We start from the raw sequence: 15,639 nt of genomic DNA, 5'->3' as shown, positions 1-15,639 counted from the left end.
TGTTAAGTTGTTAACCAAAATTTATTATAAAATATAAACCAAATCGATAGAATAGTCTTCGAGAAATAATAATAATAATAATAATAATAATAATAATAATAATAATAATAATAATAATAATAATAATAATAATAATAATAATAATAATATCACCATCACCACCACCACCATCATCATCATCATCACCATGATGCTCAAATTCAAGCAATACTCTTAGTATTATTATTTTAGTAACGCTTGTTTTTAGTTGATGCAAGGAAGAAATCTCGGATGTAATGGAGTTTTTGTTACACTTATACTTCATATTTGTGAGTATGCAAACATATAAGATAAAAGCATTAGAGTAAGCAAACTTTAGAGTATATAAGAGTAAGCAAACATATAAGACAAAAACATATTAGAGACATACTGTCAGAACTCTGTAGGAACTCAAATGCAAGTTAAGTATATTTTTATTACAAAAAAAAATCCTACCACATTACATAATACAATTTATAATCTTCAAAATTTTCGTACCTGTTATATACTCCAACGCATCCCATGGAATTATGTTGTCAGCACAGAACATGTTAAGATTCATCAAGGCACATTCACGATCACTGTCATTGAATTCGTAACTTATGTTCCATCCTAGTGGACCAAATTTCTTTCTTTCCTGAATAACAGCATGGAAAAGACAAAGTCCAAACACCATTTTTCTCCACCACAATTCCAAACCTAGTGTTTAAAATAACAGAACATTTAATTTTTTTTAACGAGAAATTAAATTAAATAAAATATAATACAGTGAAATTGACTATGAATTAGAGTTAAGATATTAACATAACGATTATATATATAAAATATTTAGATGTTGGTCTATAGACCTTCCAAAATTGTAAGAACTGTACCTTATATTGCGCATAACAGTTATTTGATTGAAAGACAAAGCGTGATAGCAAGCTTCCTAATTTAAAATCAGTTCTAAAAACTTATTTTACAGCATTGTTCAGATTTTATACCGTTAAAAAAAAAAATCACATTTTCAATCAGTCAAGTTGTCAGAAAAAATAACTCACTTCACATGCTGTATTTTCAGTAACATTGTTCTTCAGCATATTAATACCATTATCAAGTTCTAAACTTGGTAAGTTGATAGCAAAAAACAAACAACCAATAAATCATAAACTGTTTAAGAACAATAATTTTTGAACTGTTTTAGAACAATAATATGTACTTAATTTACTTACATAATTTTATAACTATATATGACAGGCACGTAGCCAAGGGTTGGGTCCGAGGAGTCCGGAACCCCCTCCTCGTTTTCAAAACCAGAAATGAAAAAAAGGAAGGATGAAACAAAAAGAAACGAGAAAAGGCTGAATCAGTGTTAAAAATAAAATGCCACGTCAAGCGTTTGGTTACTCTTTCTTATGTGAAGTTTTGTGTGGAGGAAACGGGGGGCACGTTAAAAATGGATATTATTGTAACGGAACATTCCGAATTCCATCTAGCTCCATGCTAATCATATGGACTACAAATGATCGATAAACCGGTTCTATCAGATAAGACTCTCAGGTAGAATTTATCACAATCACCAATAATATGAACCTGGGAACATAGATTCCAGTTGCAATTGTTAAAGAAATTTTTAATCTCGCGGCAACACTAATCCATTTCACAAGTTGTCTTTACTGCCTAGAGAGAGATCTCGTTGCTATCCTTGACGTCATTAAACGAAAATAAGAAAAAGAAGAAAGAATATAAAAAGAACCGAGTTCGAATGACCTCAGAAGACTACATCTTTTTCAATACTTTTTTAATGTTCTTTTACTCGAGAGTTCTTCATAGTTTGTTATTAAAATACTCACTAACATATTCTCCGAGTCTCTGGTGTGTAACCACAGTACTTCCTCGCTAAACGAATCAATATATATTGCCAGTAAAATAGTTTAGAATGATCGAGCCTCTGGTGTGATAACCAGAGTATTTCGTCACGGACCCCCCTATTACAAAATCCTGGCTACGTGCTTGTATATGAAAACTTCCTTTCTTGTAAGATGAAAATTTATTTTGGAATATTTAATTTATTTTTATACATTTATTGATTTCGTTTAGTAATACCTCCCGATGACTATTAGTATATTAAAAAAAAAAAAAAAAAACTTCTATTCTCTTTGTGACGCTAATGATCTTCCTAGCACTGGTCAAAGTCCGGGTTGTTAAATCGATCATGTTCGGTAAATCAACTAAACACTTATACTCTGATGCATTCTTCACTCGTTCGAATATTACTTAAAAGGTGAAAAACATCAATAACCGTACATGTGATTATGAAGTATCAATCATTTTGTAGAAAATAATGCAGTAGAAATATATTCAATATACTAAACGAAACCCCCTAGCAAATGTTGAAAGCAAATCAGAAAAATCAAGCAGTCGGTTCAGCATCGCAAGAACAAAAGCTCTCAATAGATGATATATTGTGCCAATGCAACTTAGTTAGGGTTATTATTACCTATCTCTGTAAGATTCTACTTCACATTGTTCTTTCTTTATCTTCTCAATCTACCCAAAGGCAAACCAACTCTTTGAACAACCTGCATGTATTTCTTAGGCGAATTATGTTCTGTCCATTTTTAGATCTTCTTATGTAAAAATTTTCACTATACAAGTCATGAGTACACATCATAGGATTTCAAGTTATGTTACTTTCTTCAATCGTCAGTTTGCTAGTCCCTTCTAATAAGACTATTTTCGGAAACCACCAGGCTGTACTTACACATAATAAATAACCAATCCTTATTATAATTCAAAGTCAATTTCAACTGTACAAGATTTGTAGAGCCCACAACACTAATATTTCTCTCACTAGCAGTAAGAAAGTCTTACGTCTCACTATTTTTTAAGATGAAATTACCGAAAACTAAAAAAATCAAACTTACATTCTATTTCTTCATGTGAAGAATCAGAACAGACTGAAATTACAAATTAGCGTCCTTACCATGGGTTTCAAAGGGATCCACGGTCAATTCAGCAAACGCTCGTTTGATGTTTGCTTTCAATCCTTTAGGAGGCTCATTGGTTACTTTTACAGAATTCTGAAGAACTGACACTGGAAAAGCTTTTGTCGGCATAGAACTTAAGTACAGCCGAAAGCTATCATGAACCGTGTCTGGGTTTTCTTCAATTGATTTTATTTTACGCTCCATTGCTAACATCCAAGATGTTGCTAAGTGACAATTCTGTGAAGAAAAATATCTAAATACATAAATAAGAAGTAAAAACTATTAATGCTAATTTTAGTGATATTTCAATTGTCACTCAATTCTTTGTTATCTGTATGTTATCTGTATGTATAAAATTATTTTAAAATTTAACTAGTTAATTAATTAAAGAAACAAATAATTCTTGCAATGCCTGATGAAATAATATATCCTAAAATATGCAGAAACAAGACAATCACTAAAGTAAGGTGAGTTGCATATAACCAAGGTGTTAAGAACATTCTTTCTAGCCGGCTTTCTCCAAATGGTTGAATACTCTTTGATTGTTGATGTTTAGGCCATTGGCAACGTCATTACATATCGGTCCTCCTCGGCTTTGACAGAATATCTTTTACTTTTTTCTGTATACACTGCGAAAAGCATCTTAGACATTGAAAATCGAAAAATTAAACAAACTTAAAAGAAAAATAACCGGCTTCAAAAACACACTACAAAGCAGAAAATAAAAACTTAAAAAATAATATGAACAGACTTCAAAGAAAAGAATTGAAAAGCAGAAAATAGAGCATTGAAAAGCAGAAAACAGAGCAATGAAAAACAGAAAATAATGATAATAAAACGCTTAAAAGCAAAAAATAATTTATTACTATTATCTAAAAAAATTTTTTTTTGAAGTCGTGCTAAACCAAACATATTACTTCCTCATAAAACTACCACAGAGACAATTGTATATTAGGCATTAATTTGTTATTATCTGGTTCATGTATTTCTTTTTATTATATTTTCTTAAAGGATCGTGAAAATGGATAAGTCTCACTGACTTATAAATTGCCCATAAAGTAACTTTTATATTCTATTAAGTGTTTCTCTAATTTTTTGTCTAAATCAGTATTTAAACCAAATCTTTTAAAAGTATATTGTTTATGGGTTGGAAGATCAGCAAAACAATCCATTATAATAATAACAATGAGTTTCTCTTTTCTCACGTCCCATTTAATAGTGTTCCCAATCCTTCATAAGAAATATATCATCTACCGTACTACTGCATAATATTAGACGTAACTACAATGCATCTAAGGAGCTATTGATTGCGTACTTATGGTACATCAGCCATACAAGCATCAACAAATAATTTAATTCTAAAGTGTAAGGGGGGCCACGGTGGCTGTGGTAAAGCGTTCACCTCTAGTATATGGGATCCTTAGTTCGAACCCAGAACGCGCCAAGTGAACTTTGTGGTAAAGAAACACTGTATGTGTTGGTTTTCTCGGGGTTCTCTCGTTTCCTCCCATTTTCTTCATTCCACCACTTCATTCATTTCTCATCATCAACGTTTCCTTTAGCCCAATTGACATAACCGCGGGATGTAAAACTTAAAGATTTAATTTCATTTCTAAATTGTAAGGGAAAAAATTTAGTCTCGTGTAGATGATGTAAATATATTAATCACTACGCAATACATTAAGCGTCAGAGAGACAATGGATAATAAAGAGTCCAACTTGTCAACACTTATATCAAACTATTCAGTGTGAAACGTTGCCATTTGTTTCCTCCAATTCATATTAAACTGGTCTTTGTATAGTATGAGGAAACTCAAAAGTCATCATAAAGTATATAAATATTAATTTTGTATAAAATGAATTGATTACGTTTTTAAGTTGGGAAACCTTGATTTTTTAAATAAAAAGTTCATTTAAAAAATGTTCAACTGCTAAACAGATTTTTTTACACAAAAATGTTTTCTATCAAATATTATTTCAATCGTAGCGATGTAAGGAGCAGTGTTTCGCATCAGACGCGCACATTTTGATTTAGCAGATTTTTTGTAGTGAGATACCATGTTGTAATAATACTGCGCTAATACTTTAGTATTGTTTCACTTATCTTTTTAGTTATAACCAATTACGATTTTTATTATCTATATAGGGACAATTGTCCTGAGGAGCAGAACAGCAGTGGCATGGGAGTTCCGGTCTAGTGACGCTACTGTTGACGTTGACATGAGACCTTTGCTAATTACTTTTTCCGGAATGCTCCAAAGACATCTGTAAATGTGGAAAGATCTTTTCCAGATCTAAAGTATATTATCTCTGACGGAAGACAGAGTCTTTCGTTTGACAATCTTAAAAGTTGACTATTTCACAAAACAAAAAGGTGAATTCCTGAAGTGAAATGAACTGCTGCTATGGTATAAAATAATTTCATTTGAACAGTTTGTGTGCATTAAATATTTTATAAACGCTAATGTAAATGTGTTTGCATAAAGTGTGATAGTGTGTATGCGTTTACCAATTTGTTTCATTTCATTGCATTGAAGAGAAATGAATAATGATACGAATTAGTTTCATTATATGTCATTCCTCAAGCGGAACTTGCAAGTTTCCAGCATATTTTAGGTGGAAAGTACTAACTGCAAAATGAATTATACATAATTTTGTGCTATCCAAATTTTGTAGTATCTTGTCTTTTATTTGGCTATAATTATTCTTTTATTTCGAAAATTCGTCAGCCATTTTCGGCTGTATATTTTGCTATTGATCCCGGGTTTTAGTAATTACATTGATGTAGTACTAATGGTTAAAGGAAAATGTTATAAAATACATTCTAAATAAATGAGACTATAGTATAAAACATTATAGAAGTGCGAAAGAGCTGATTGAATGTTAGTGAACAGATATTTTGTTTTGATTGTGATACATATCTCGTATGATTTATTGAAAGTTGTATAATGAAGTAATGCCATTATGATAGAAAGAATAAAGATACCAATTGGATAAGATAATGAAATGTTGTAATGAAATTTGCTTTTGGTCTGGAATTAGGCTTCATGTTAGGTCAAGTTAGACTGTTCCTAGACAGTAATACATCACCCGAAATGCATTGTTTCTTTAGGAGTTTGTAAAAAGCATATACAAATCACTTAATTTTACCTACATTTGTTAGATTTTTTTTCTTTTGAAATATTTTAAAGTAAGTTTATCAAAATTAAATTCAATATTGCATTCTTCGATGGGCCAGCTCAGAAAATGTGAAAGTAATATACAAACGACGAATTAATCAACTACAAATTATTGAAATTATTACAATTAATACAAATTATTATAAGGGAGGAATTGCTTAGGTATCTCACTTTGATATCGTGTTAACTATTACCTAGCATGGTATTTAATTCTCAAACAAATATTAGTAATAAATTTTCAAACATTTATCATACTAACTGCCATGTGAAATATATATAAATCGCGCTAGTTCTGAACTCAGACTCTCGTCAAGCGTATCTAATCTACACGTCTCTATATCAGCTGTCACGTTGTAACATATACATCACGTAGCAGTTGAACCCATCGGCAAGTCCTGCAGTTGTTCGTGAAAATCTTATTTGTTGATGCTGTTATTGTTACAATTAGTGCTAAAATTTAATTCTACAAACTTGGATAAAATATATTCTTTTTCGTAATAAAACACACTGGACCCCAAATTTGTATTTCCTAATGTAGTAGTCAATGTGTAACAGAGTAACCAACTGAATTGAAATTGGAATGCAACCAATTTACATTTCAGATAACATACACTTGTGGATCAGGTGGTACGATGGTCATCACGCTTACGTGGTTCACTTGGTAAATTAATGTAGGTGCCAATATTATAGGTTTTGAACTTTCTTTACATTTATCACTTTATATTTAATTTTGTCGAGCCCTGTTGTGTTCCCTACTGTATTATAACTTTAGTGCTTCTTCAACCTTTATTGATCTCTTCTGATTATTAGTATAGCAATGCACTCGGAATATATAGACAGGAAGTGTTTCATTTGTTGTTGTGATTGAAAAGCAACGGAAGTACTCTCATTTTCATTTTTCACTAATAATCTTACAGATTCCTTGTGTATTTTTTTCTAGCACTTCGAAAACATTACTCATTGTAAGGCTAATGTTATTGACACGAAATGCTCGACTTCGCAAACACTGAATAACTATAAAATTATTCGATGCAATAATAAATAGTCTTACAAATAATAATAATAATAATAATAATAATAATAATAATAATAATAATAATAATAATAATAATAATAATAATTGTAAGACCACTTATTATTATTTTACAATGTTATGGAAAAGAAGGAAAAACAAGTTTATAATACCTGCAAGAACACCCAATCTCCAGTCAAAACAGCTTCATTTATCATTTTTTCCGCCACTGGTCCTTGACCTTGGCCTAATGATATAGCACGAATGTTATCTTCCACACCCTTTTCTTTGGCGAAGCGCTGGAAACTACCCATTGGATCAGAACCAGTAGTCAAAATGAATATCAATGGAGTCACTTTGGAAGTATCTTGGTATCTTAAAAGCACAAAACATTACAATTATTGGCACATTGTAAAGATAGAAGTTTTCGCTACACATACACATGCAGAATGAAATATTTCAATAAGCTACAAATGATACTAATAAAGTGCATCGGACAAAGTATCAGTTTGATTTTCGATAGCTGGAACTGCTACTTTCATGAGTTTATGTTAGGATGGCTTTTGGAATTCAAGTAATTATAAAGTTAGAACACACAGGAAAGCTTAAATAATGTTTATATGAATATATACATTAAATCTGTCCGCAATAGAATACTTATCAGAATAATAGAAATATCCTAATACAATGTAACTCACCTGATCCAGTGTTGGGCAATCTTAAGCTTGTATTAGTCGCGTAGTTGAGGCACATAACTAGTGAATCGTTTTCAGAGGAATAGAGGATCATTTTTCACGCAGTGCAGCACTCAGGAAATCTGCACCGAACTCGCTGCTCTATAATTGATCAAAAATGCCCAATAATGTTCACAAGTCGGGGACTGGACGGGCTAGGAGAAGCGTTGAAAACCATCCTTATGGTCCTCAAACTATGCCTGGATAGTTATAGCTGTCTGTATTTACACACTGTCACTTTGGAAGAGTGTGTCATCATTAGGAAACAACATGAATCATACGATGCTCCTGGTCAACTAAAATGTCTGCTTAACCATTAGCAGGAATTCGTCCTTCAAGAGTAATAATAGGGCCAACAGAATACCATGAAATAAGGCCCTACACTAACACAGAGCCGCCGATATGCTTAACGGTAGAAAGTAGATAGTCCGGAGTATGCATACCTCTGCACCTTTAACATACACATGAACCGATCTGTCGCTGGAAACGAAGAGAAGGACGACTCATAGGATCATATTACTCACTTTCAACTATGTTAGCTATACTTTAAAAAAAAAATCAAATTTTCAATCTCTTCTAACTTTTTCTTTGTTGTTAGAAATACGTTATGTCGTAGTCATAGTATTCGACACCAGGCGCGCACCCAGATATTTTTGTTGGAGGGTCCAAGCTTTGAGGGAGAGGTGGTCCAATACTACCAGCCATTATATCTATGTAGTATTAATGTAGTATTAAACGTGTATTATTCTGCACCCAAAAAAACGATAAGTAATTGTAAAATACTTCCACCTATATTTTCAGGGAAAAAATGATAGAACTAAAATGTTTTTATAAGAGAAAGAGTACAAATTTTCATGCTACACTGATCATTTCTCTGTTAAACGGGTACGTCCCTGTTTGTCACTAAGTGTATTGCCATCTCTGTCTCACTTGCGTTCTTACTGTTGCAAAGGCTTTCAAAATTAGGATGATTATAGTGATCTGTGATACTGTGGCGTCCTTAATTTGTAACATTGAATAATAAATGTGATACTGAAAGTTTTCGTTTGACATGTAGATTTAAAATGGCAGTAACCTGACATAGTGCCATTTGAAATATATATGTTTCCTATTTTTCTGTCATGTACCTGAAGTTTAAGAAGCTGGGAAGGGGTAGCCGGGGTAAATAGGCGACTTCAGCCATCAAATTATTCAATGAAATAAAACTTAAACAGTCTGGTCGTTCAACCGAATCCATTGTGTTCGTGGTAGGGACTTTTTTATGCTTTTATTCCTTTATTGACACCTTAGGGATGAAGTTTGTCATGGGAACCACTTTTGTAATTTTGGCGTTTGGCAGCTATTTTGAAAACTGGCGGCTAGTGTTGAAAGTATGAGAAAATACAGAAATCGTCCGAACTACTTGGACGATTTCTATGTCTAGGATGTTATTGGACAGTTAAAAAATTAATCTGCATATTTAGTAAGCATTTGCATTTGAAATTGAAGATACAAAACATTTTAGAAGAGGAAATGTATCTTATTTGATATGATTTAGGCCAGTCATGTAAGGTGAGAGGCGAAGAGGTGAATCTCGCCAAAGACAAACCTAAAAACATACAAACAGAAACAATTTTACGTGGGATGTTGGGGGATTCGCTAGTCGATACAACTGCTGTTTGAATTTCTGGACATTTGTCGGGAACAAGATCAGTTTGAGTGGAAACGTCGAGCGTTTGAGTTGCTTGATACATTGATTGACTAATGTTTATTGGGGATGTCAGCAGCGTGGCTATATGTCCCCGTCACAATTAACATCACTGCTCAAACAGACTGCCATAAAAAAAAAAAGAAAACGAATATATTTAAATATAAGAAAAACTGCTCCAAAATAGATATAAAAATCAGAAAGGAGAAAATAATAAATATATACGAAGAATATATAACAATAACAATAAATAGTAAATATGTAACAATAAAACAAATAATAATAGTAACAAGAGAGAAAATACAAAATGATGATAATAAATAGTAACAATAGAGAAAATATTTAACAATAACAATAATGAAAACAAGAATTTTACAAATGATCAAAAAAGAAAATGCATCAAAAGATTGCCATCTTGGCCAATAATTAGGTTTTGGGTCAGGAGCCACAAGATTTTTGAACGGTCATTAAATAGAGTTTTCTATTTTTTAGGGAATATCATCATAAGAGTTAAGTAATAGTTTGTGTTTGGCTACACTATATGTAGTTCTCTAGATATAAGGCGTACAAGAAAATTTTTGATTGAAATATATTGGATCTTTTGATGTATTTTTGGATCAGGGACCACAAAGTTTTTAAACGTCCCCTAAATCGATTTTTTTTTTTCGGAATAAGCACATCATACTGAGCTAAGTGATAGTTTGGGTTTGGCTACACTATATGTAGTTTTCCAAACATAAGGCTTATAAGGAAATTTTTAACTGAAATATAATGGACCGTTTGATCCAAAAATAAATAAATAAAAGATCAGAAATCACCGTTTAAGGCGAATCCTTTCATGTGGGCCAACTACTGTTCACTTAGTATCTATCAGATTGTCCTCCACCATATCAGATTTCAAAGAAACTGAAGGTGGCTTACGAAGACGTAGAGATTTTGATCTTTTCGGGGAAAGAACCGTATCATTGATTTGGCGTATATACTGGCTAAGTTTACGGCCAGTCATACAAGGTGAGTGGCAAAGAGGTGAATCTCGTCGAAGACAACCTGAAAGAACACTAACAGAAAGACTTGAGGTTTTAGGAGGCTCGCTAGTCAATGTGACTAGTCTGAATTTCTGGTCTTTTGTCGGGAACAAGATCAGACTTAGTCGAAACATCAGACGTCTGGGTTGTCACAGAATTACAAGTAGCAGCTCCGATAGTAACAAATAGCACAGAAAGCGAGGAATGGATTTTTTTTTTAACGTAACGCTTAATATCAGTACGAAAGATCTTCCCAACAACCATTTGCTCTCGAATATGTTTCTCACGTTGAAAGACCGAACAGTCCCGAGATCAAGCAGAATGCTTACTCTTGTAATTGACACAAAGGAGTTTCGTCGCTGTACAGGTTTCGCGTCATGACTACCCTGGCCACAGTTCTCACAAAGAGCAGCACTCGCATTACACGACGTTCTGACATTCCCGAAGTGTTGACATTAGAAACAACGCAGAGGACTGGATAGAAATGAACCTTAAGTCGATACTAACCAGCCTTCACGTAGTTTGGAAGTGTAGGCAAACCGAAAGTAAGAATTAGTGACTGAGTAGCAATGAGTTCACCTGACTACTTACTTTTGATGCAAGTTACATCTACAACATGTTGGTCAGCTAGCTCCAATTTAATCTCCTTCTCGGTGGCATTTAGAAGGTTTCAACATGATATCACACCGCGAGAGACGTTCAGTAGACGTGGGGTTTTACCAACACATTAACTTGTCCAATGGTAGTCAGTTTAAGTAGCTTCGCTGTTTGCTTCTTGTCGACCGTCTCGACTGTCGACCCATTCCGTATTATTTTTTTAATGTCCTTAACCTGTCCGGCATTATAGGTAATAACTTTATTAATTAGCAAAGGGGACAACCTTTAATAGCACTCGGGCGATTTGTTTCAGCATTGGCACTATCAGCATCTTTATCCTTAATTACACGATATTGGACAATAGGCGTCACGATACTTGTCTTTTCCACGCTATCTGAAACTTGAAAATACGTCTTATTTTCGTTTGGTTTGGACTTTTTACGAGAAAGTGAGTTCGGGCCCGATTTTAAAGATTTCTAGTAGTCATATAAAGTTGGTATTAAATATACATTAGAAAGGAAAAGCGTGTGTGAACGCCGCAACTTCACACTGGGGTCCTTGCGAGGAGAACTTACGCTACTCTCCTGGCTGTCCCATAAGCACGCACGCCTTCACAGTAGGATCAGCGTGAAGTCGTCCAGGAGAATGGAGAAAACCATTCCAGTTGACAGAAACGCATGGCCTCGGAAAGAAAACTGGAAATAAAAGAAACAACATGTCCAACGACAAGAACAATAACAAAAGAGGACTCCACCAGCCCACAAAAGAAGAAAAGGTGCATATACTTTTTAAATCTTTTTTTCTTTATTATTTTTGCAGTTATTTATGTTTTAATAGTTTTTGTTTGTATTTTTTTTTTATATTTTCAAAGACTTGGACACTGGATAACACAAACATTGAATGCAAACAACAGCAGGCCGGGATGGGTGCACATCCTTCCTAGATGGGGGAAAATGTACAGGAACCATCCACTTTCCAAGACTCACACCAACCATTTAGTGCATCATTCTACGTATACGGTGCTGCTGAGTGTGTATGCGCTACACTCTTCCGTCTCATAGCTCCGGATCCATGTCTCTTAAAAATCACGAATACATTTATTATAAACAATCCATTACAAGGTTAGCCAAATAATAATAATAATAATAATAATAATAATAATAATAATAATAATAATAATAATAATAATAATAATAATAATAATAATAATAATAAAAGCAGTCCACATCCGAAGCTTATCCTTCTACTATGCTTGATCGCAGGTTTTAAATGTCAGGTGATCGGCCCAGCACAACCCCAACCTGGAGGACTAGTGGCTGACTGGAGTTCCGAAGAACTGGGCGATCGGGGCTCCATATCCCGACGCCGGACGGAGCTGATTTACAAATGAGTCCTAGGAATGCATAATGTTCATTTCTGTCGAAGCCTGCGAACAGTCTGCAAATATTCTTTTGAACGAGTGACAACCGCATGAGCACTATGTTGACTAGTATTACATCATGGATCTTCTGTGTTATAATATTACACCCGGTGAATGTGATTCTCGACTCAAAGCACCACAAGCATGTAAAACTGATGCCAGAGCGATGTTTCAGGAGTTCATTTATGTGATTTTCATCCAATTGTTTTCTATTTTGAGAACACCAATGTACGAGTTATTGCTTCATACATCGGTCATCTAATTGAGCTGGATATATATATATGTACAGGAAATGATGCAGAATTTCACCACTAATAGTCACTGTTCTCGGAACAACGAAAAGCAAGTCCTATACTGGAGTTCACATATTTCCTGGTTGTGACACAAGTAGAAGGCTTCTTCGTCTTGGGAAAGGTCACAGCTATGAAACGTATTCCTTATCAAAATAATAAAGTATTCTTGCACAACAATGTAGCAACTTGAAAGAGGAGCAATTAGATAAGCTGTTTGTTTAATTGCAACTGCGAATGCTTAGAGTAATCTACAATGAGCCACTAATTGTGTGAAGCCCGAGCACATTAATGGGAGTAATTGATACAGCACGATACAGCCAGGCTCCTCCTAATGAAGATTCATTTTTAGATAACATTACCTTTGAAGTAATTTGCAACATTATGAATATAAGAATGAAGCCTAGTAAAATGTTTGCTTTCAGCGAACTTTGAGTGAGAACGACACTAAGATGGATTGAAACTTGTCAGTACACCATACATTGAAACTTGTCAGTATACCCTCATACTGATAAACAATACTGATTAATTGCACTGATATTATCTTAACTATACAGTTGTACTAAACCAAAGTTCTACTTTAATATTTAATATTAAATTACTATTGTATTTTCAGATTAAAAGCCATCATATAGTGGAATGCATAGAGTGACTTATTACCTATCCAACGATATCTTAAACATAGAAATCGTCCTAATAGTTGGGAGATTCCTGCATTTTCTGATACTTTTTACCTGGCCACCATTTTTCAAAATAGTTACACCAGATTTACAAAAGTGTTTCCCATAAAATGTTAAAATGTTAAAATGTTATCCTTAACATGTCAAAAATGACTACAAACATTAATAAAGTCCCCTCTAAAATTGTACGAACTTCGTTTTACCGACCAGACTATAAAGAAGAGTCAAAATAACTCGGTAGATTATTTTTCATTTCTTCAGAGGTGTAAGTACTTTTTCTACTTAATTAACGCTAATAACATTAATGATGAGACATGATCGGTAAGTTATTGTACACTTCTGACGAAGCAAGAGATAAGCTCACAAAACAATTGTGAGATGGTATTTATTTGGATATACAAGATATATATATATATATATATATATATGAAATTCAATAAAATTTACAGTGAAATCTTAATGTTACGTTTAACAGTTTAGGTAAAAATTATTCGAGCTTCTCTGTTCTAATCTAATAACTATAGTCCTGGATCCACAGTACATGCCCGTAAAAATTTTTGGGTGCACGGAGTTTTATTGTTGCATCGTGTTCTTCGACCTATCGTTGTCTACTTTTTCTTGGGTAGACATCTCAATTATGGTCACTTATCTCCACAGACGCCATTTTCCAATATGGCCACCAAATAAGCAATCAGCATACGTAACTAAGGAACTAAGTCACCTAGGAAAGTCATCTTGGTGTCGAATCGTAGGTTTTCAACGTCAGGAAATTCAAATATTACCGTAAAATTGTTATATGTTGAAGAATTTTATATATTACAGACGAAAAATACACTATATATATATAGGGTGGACCATTTTAATTCATCCACGGGAATATCTCGAAAACTACAAACCGGATCAAGAGAAGTTTTCAATTATATTTGTCCACTACAAACAGAGACACATTTTGGCGTACTCTTTAATACCACCAAATTAACAGTGTTGCCAATCCAATACAAAATTGTATTTTTTCAAACGCTACTACGTCAGGTTATTACAAAATTCAACTCTACATTTAAAAAGAAAACAAACAATACCGCACTTATTGCTCAGTGTTGTAAACTAATAACGATACAGTATCACAAACATAAAAAAGAACCAAATTTTGAAGGCTTCTAAAATAATAATAACGCAAGTGAGACTAACGGGTCAAGGTATATCGAATGCACCTTAGTGTCAAATACTATCATCATGATCTCACGTATTTTGAATAGATGGGATCAAAATTATAAGAAATTAAAATTTGACTTTTTGAAAAGGCTTTATTTCGAAAACAAAGTTGACATACACCGGTGTACAAAATGGCTTAAGGTTTATAATATATGTAAACGCAGTATATCAAATATTGTGCTATTAGTACCACTATGAATTAATAATTGTAAATGGTCTAAAATATCATTAACATAAACAAATTGAACCATTAGAAAAGGTGCTGATGTGACTAAACAACTGAGTATTGTTGCAATATTTCCTACATAAAAGCAACATTATACACAACATTTGAGCAACCACAATATTTACAGTCTCTAATATTATTTTGTCATTTTCAATGTATGCTAATTTTTGTGGAGAAATGTAAATATCAATACTATCACATAAAATCAAATGGTTCCATAAAGAGCACTACGTTACCCATTTACAATTTAAGTTTTTCACGTAGATAATATATTGTACCTCGTTAAACCTCCAAAAGTATTTTATTTTTGCAAATGTAGATTAAAGATTACTTAGTATGTGTCCAAATTTACAAGTTTAAAACAAAACGCATGTTACTTACAACTGAGAATTTTCACAGCGCTTCTGACAAAGACAGTACATTGTGCACAAAACTTGAAACTTCTTACATATGCATTGTTTACATTTGTTTGTTTTGCAACAACATACTCGCAACACAGCATCTGGCAAAGGTCGGAAACACTTTTCTGGTCTCAGGAAACCGTCTACTTCCTCCCATCCAAATTCCACAGGGTTTTCAGTAATGTGTTT

General features: G+C 33.3%; 1 protein-coding gene across 1 annotated transcript in view; it reads right to left on the bottom strand.

Annotated features, from left to right (window-relative positions):
• Window positions 1–15,639, bottom strand: part of Dhc16F (Dynein heavy chain at 16F) — a 418,273-nt gene that overhangs the window by 40,496 nt on the left and 362,138 nt on the right. The window contains exons 62-64 of the mRNA XM_081735970.1: window positions 7,352–7,553; window positions 2,984–3,224; window positions 517–717 (exon numbers count right to left, since the gene is read on the bottom strand). Coding sequence (XP_081592096.1) covers window positions 517–717; window positions 2,984–3,224; window positions 7,352–7,553 — 644 coding nt within the window. The remainder of the gene's footprint in view (window positions 1–516; window positions 718–2,983; window positions 3,225–7,351; window positions 7,554–15,639) is intronic.

The sequence above is a fragment of the Thermobia domestica genome, chromosome 13 (assembly GCF_964235325.1).
Source record: "Thermobia domestica chromosome 13, izTheDome1.hap1.1, whole genome shotgun sequence".
NCBI classification, from domain to species: Eukaryota; Metazoa; Arthropoda; class Insecta; order Zygentoma; family Lepismatidae; genus Thermobia; species Thermobia domestica.
Note: the sequence above shows the minus strand (reverse complement) of the source record. Positions and strands in the feature narration are given on the sequence as shown.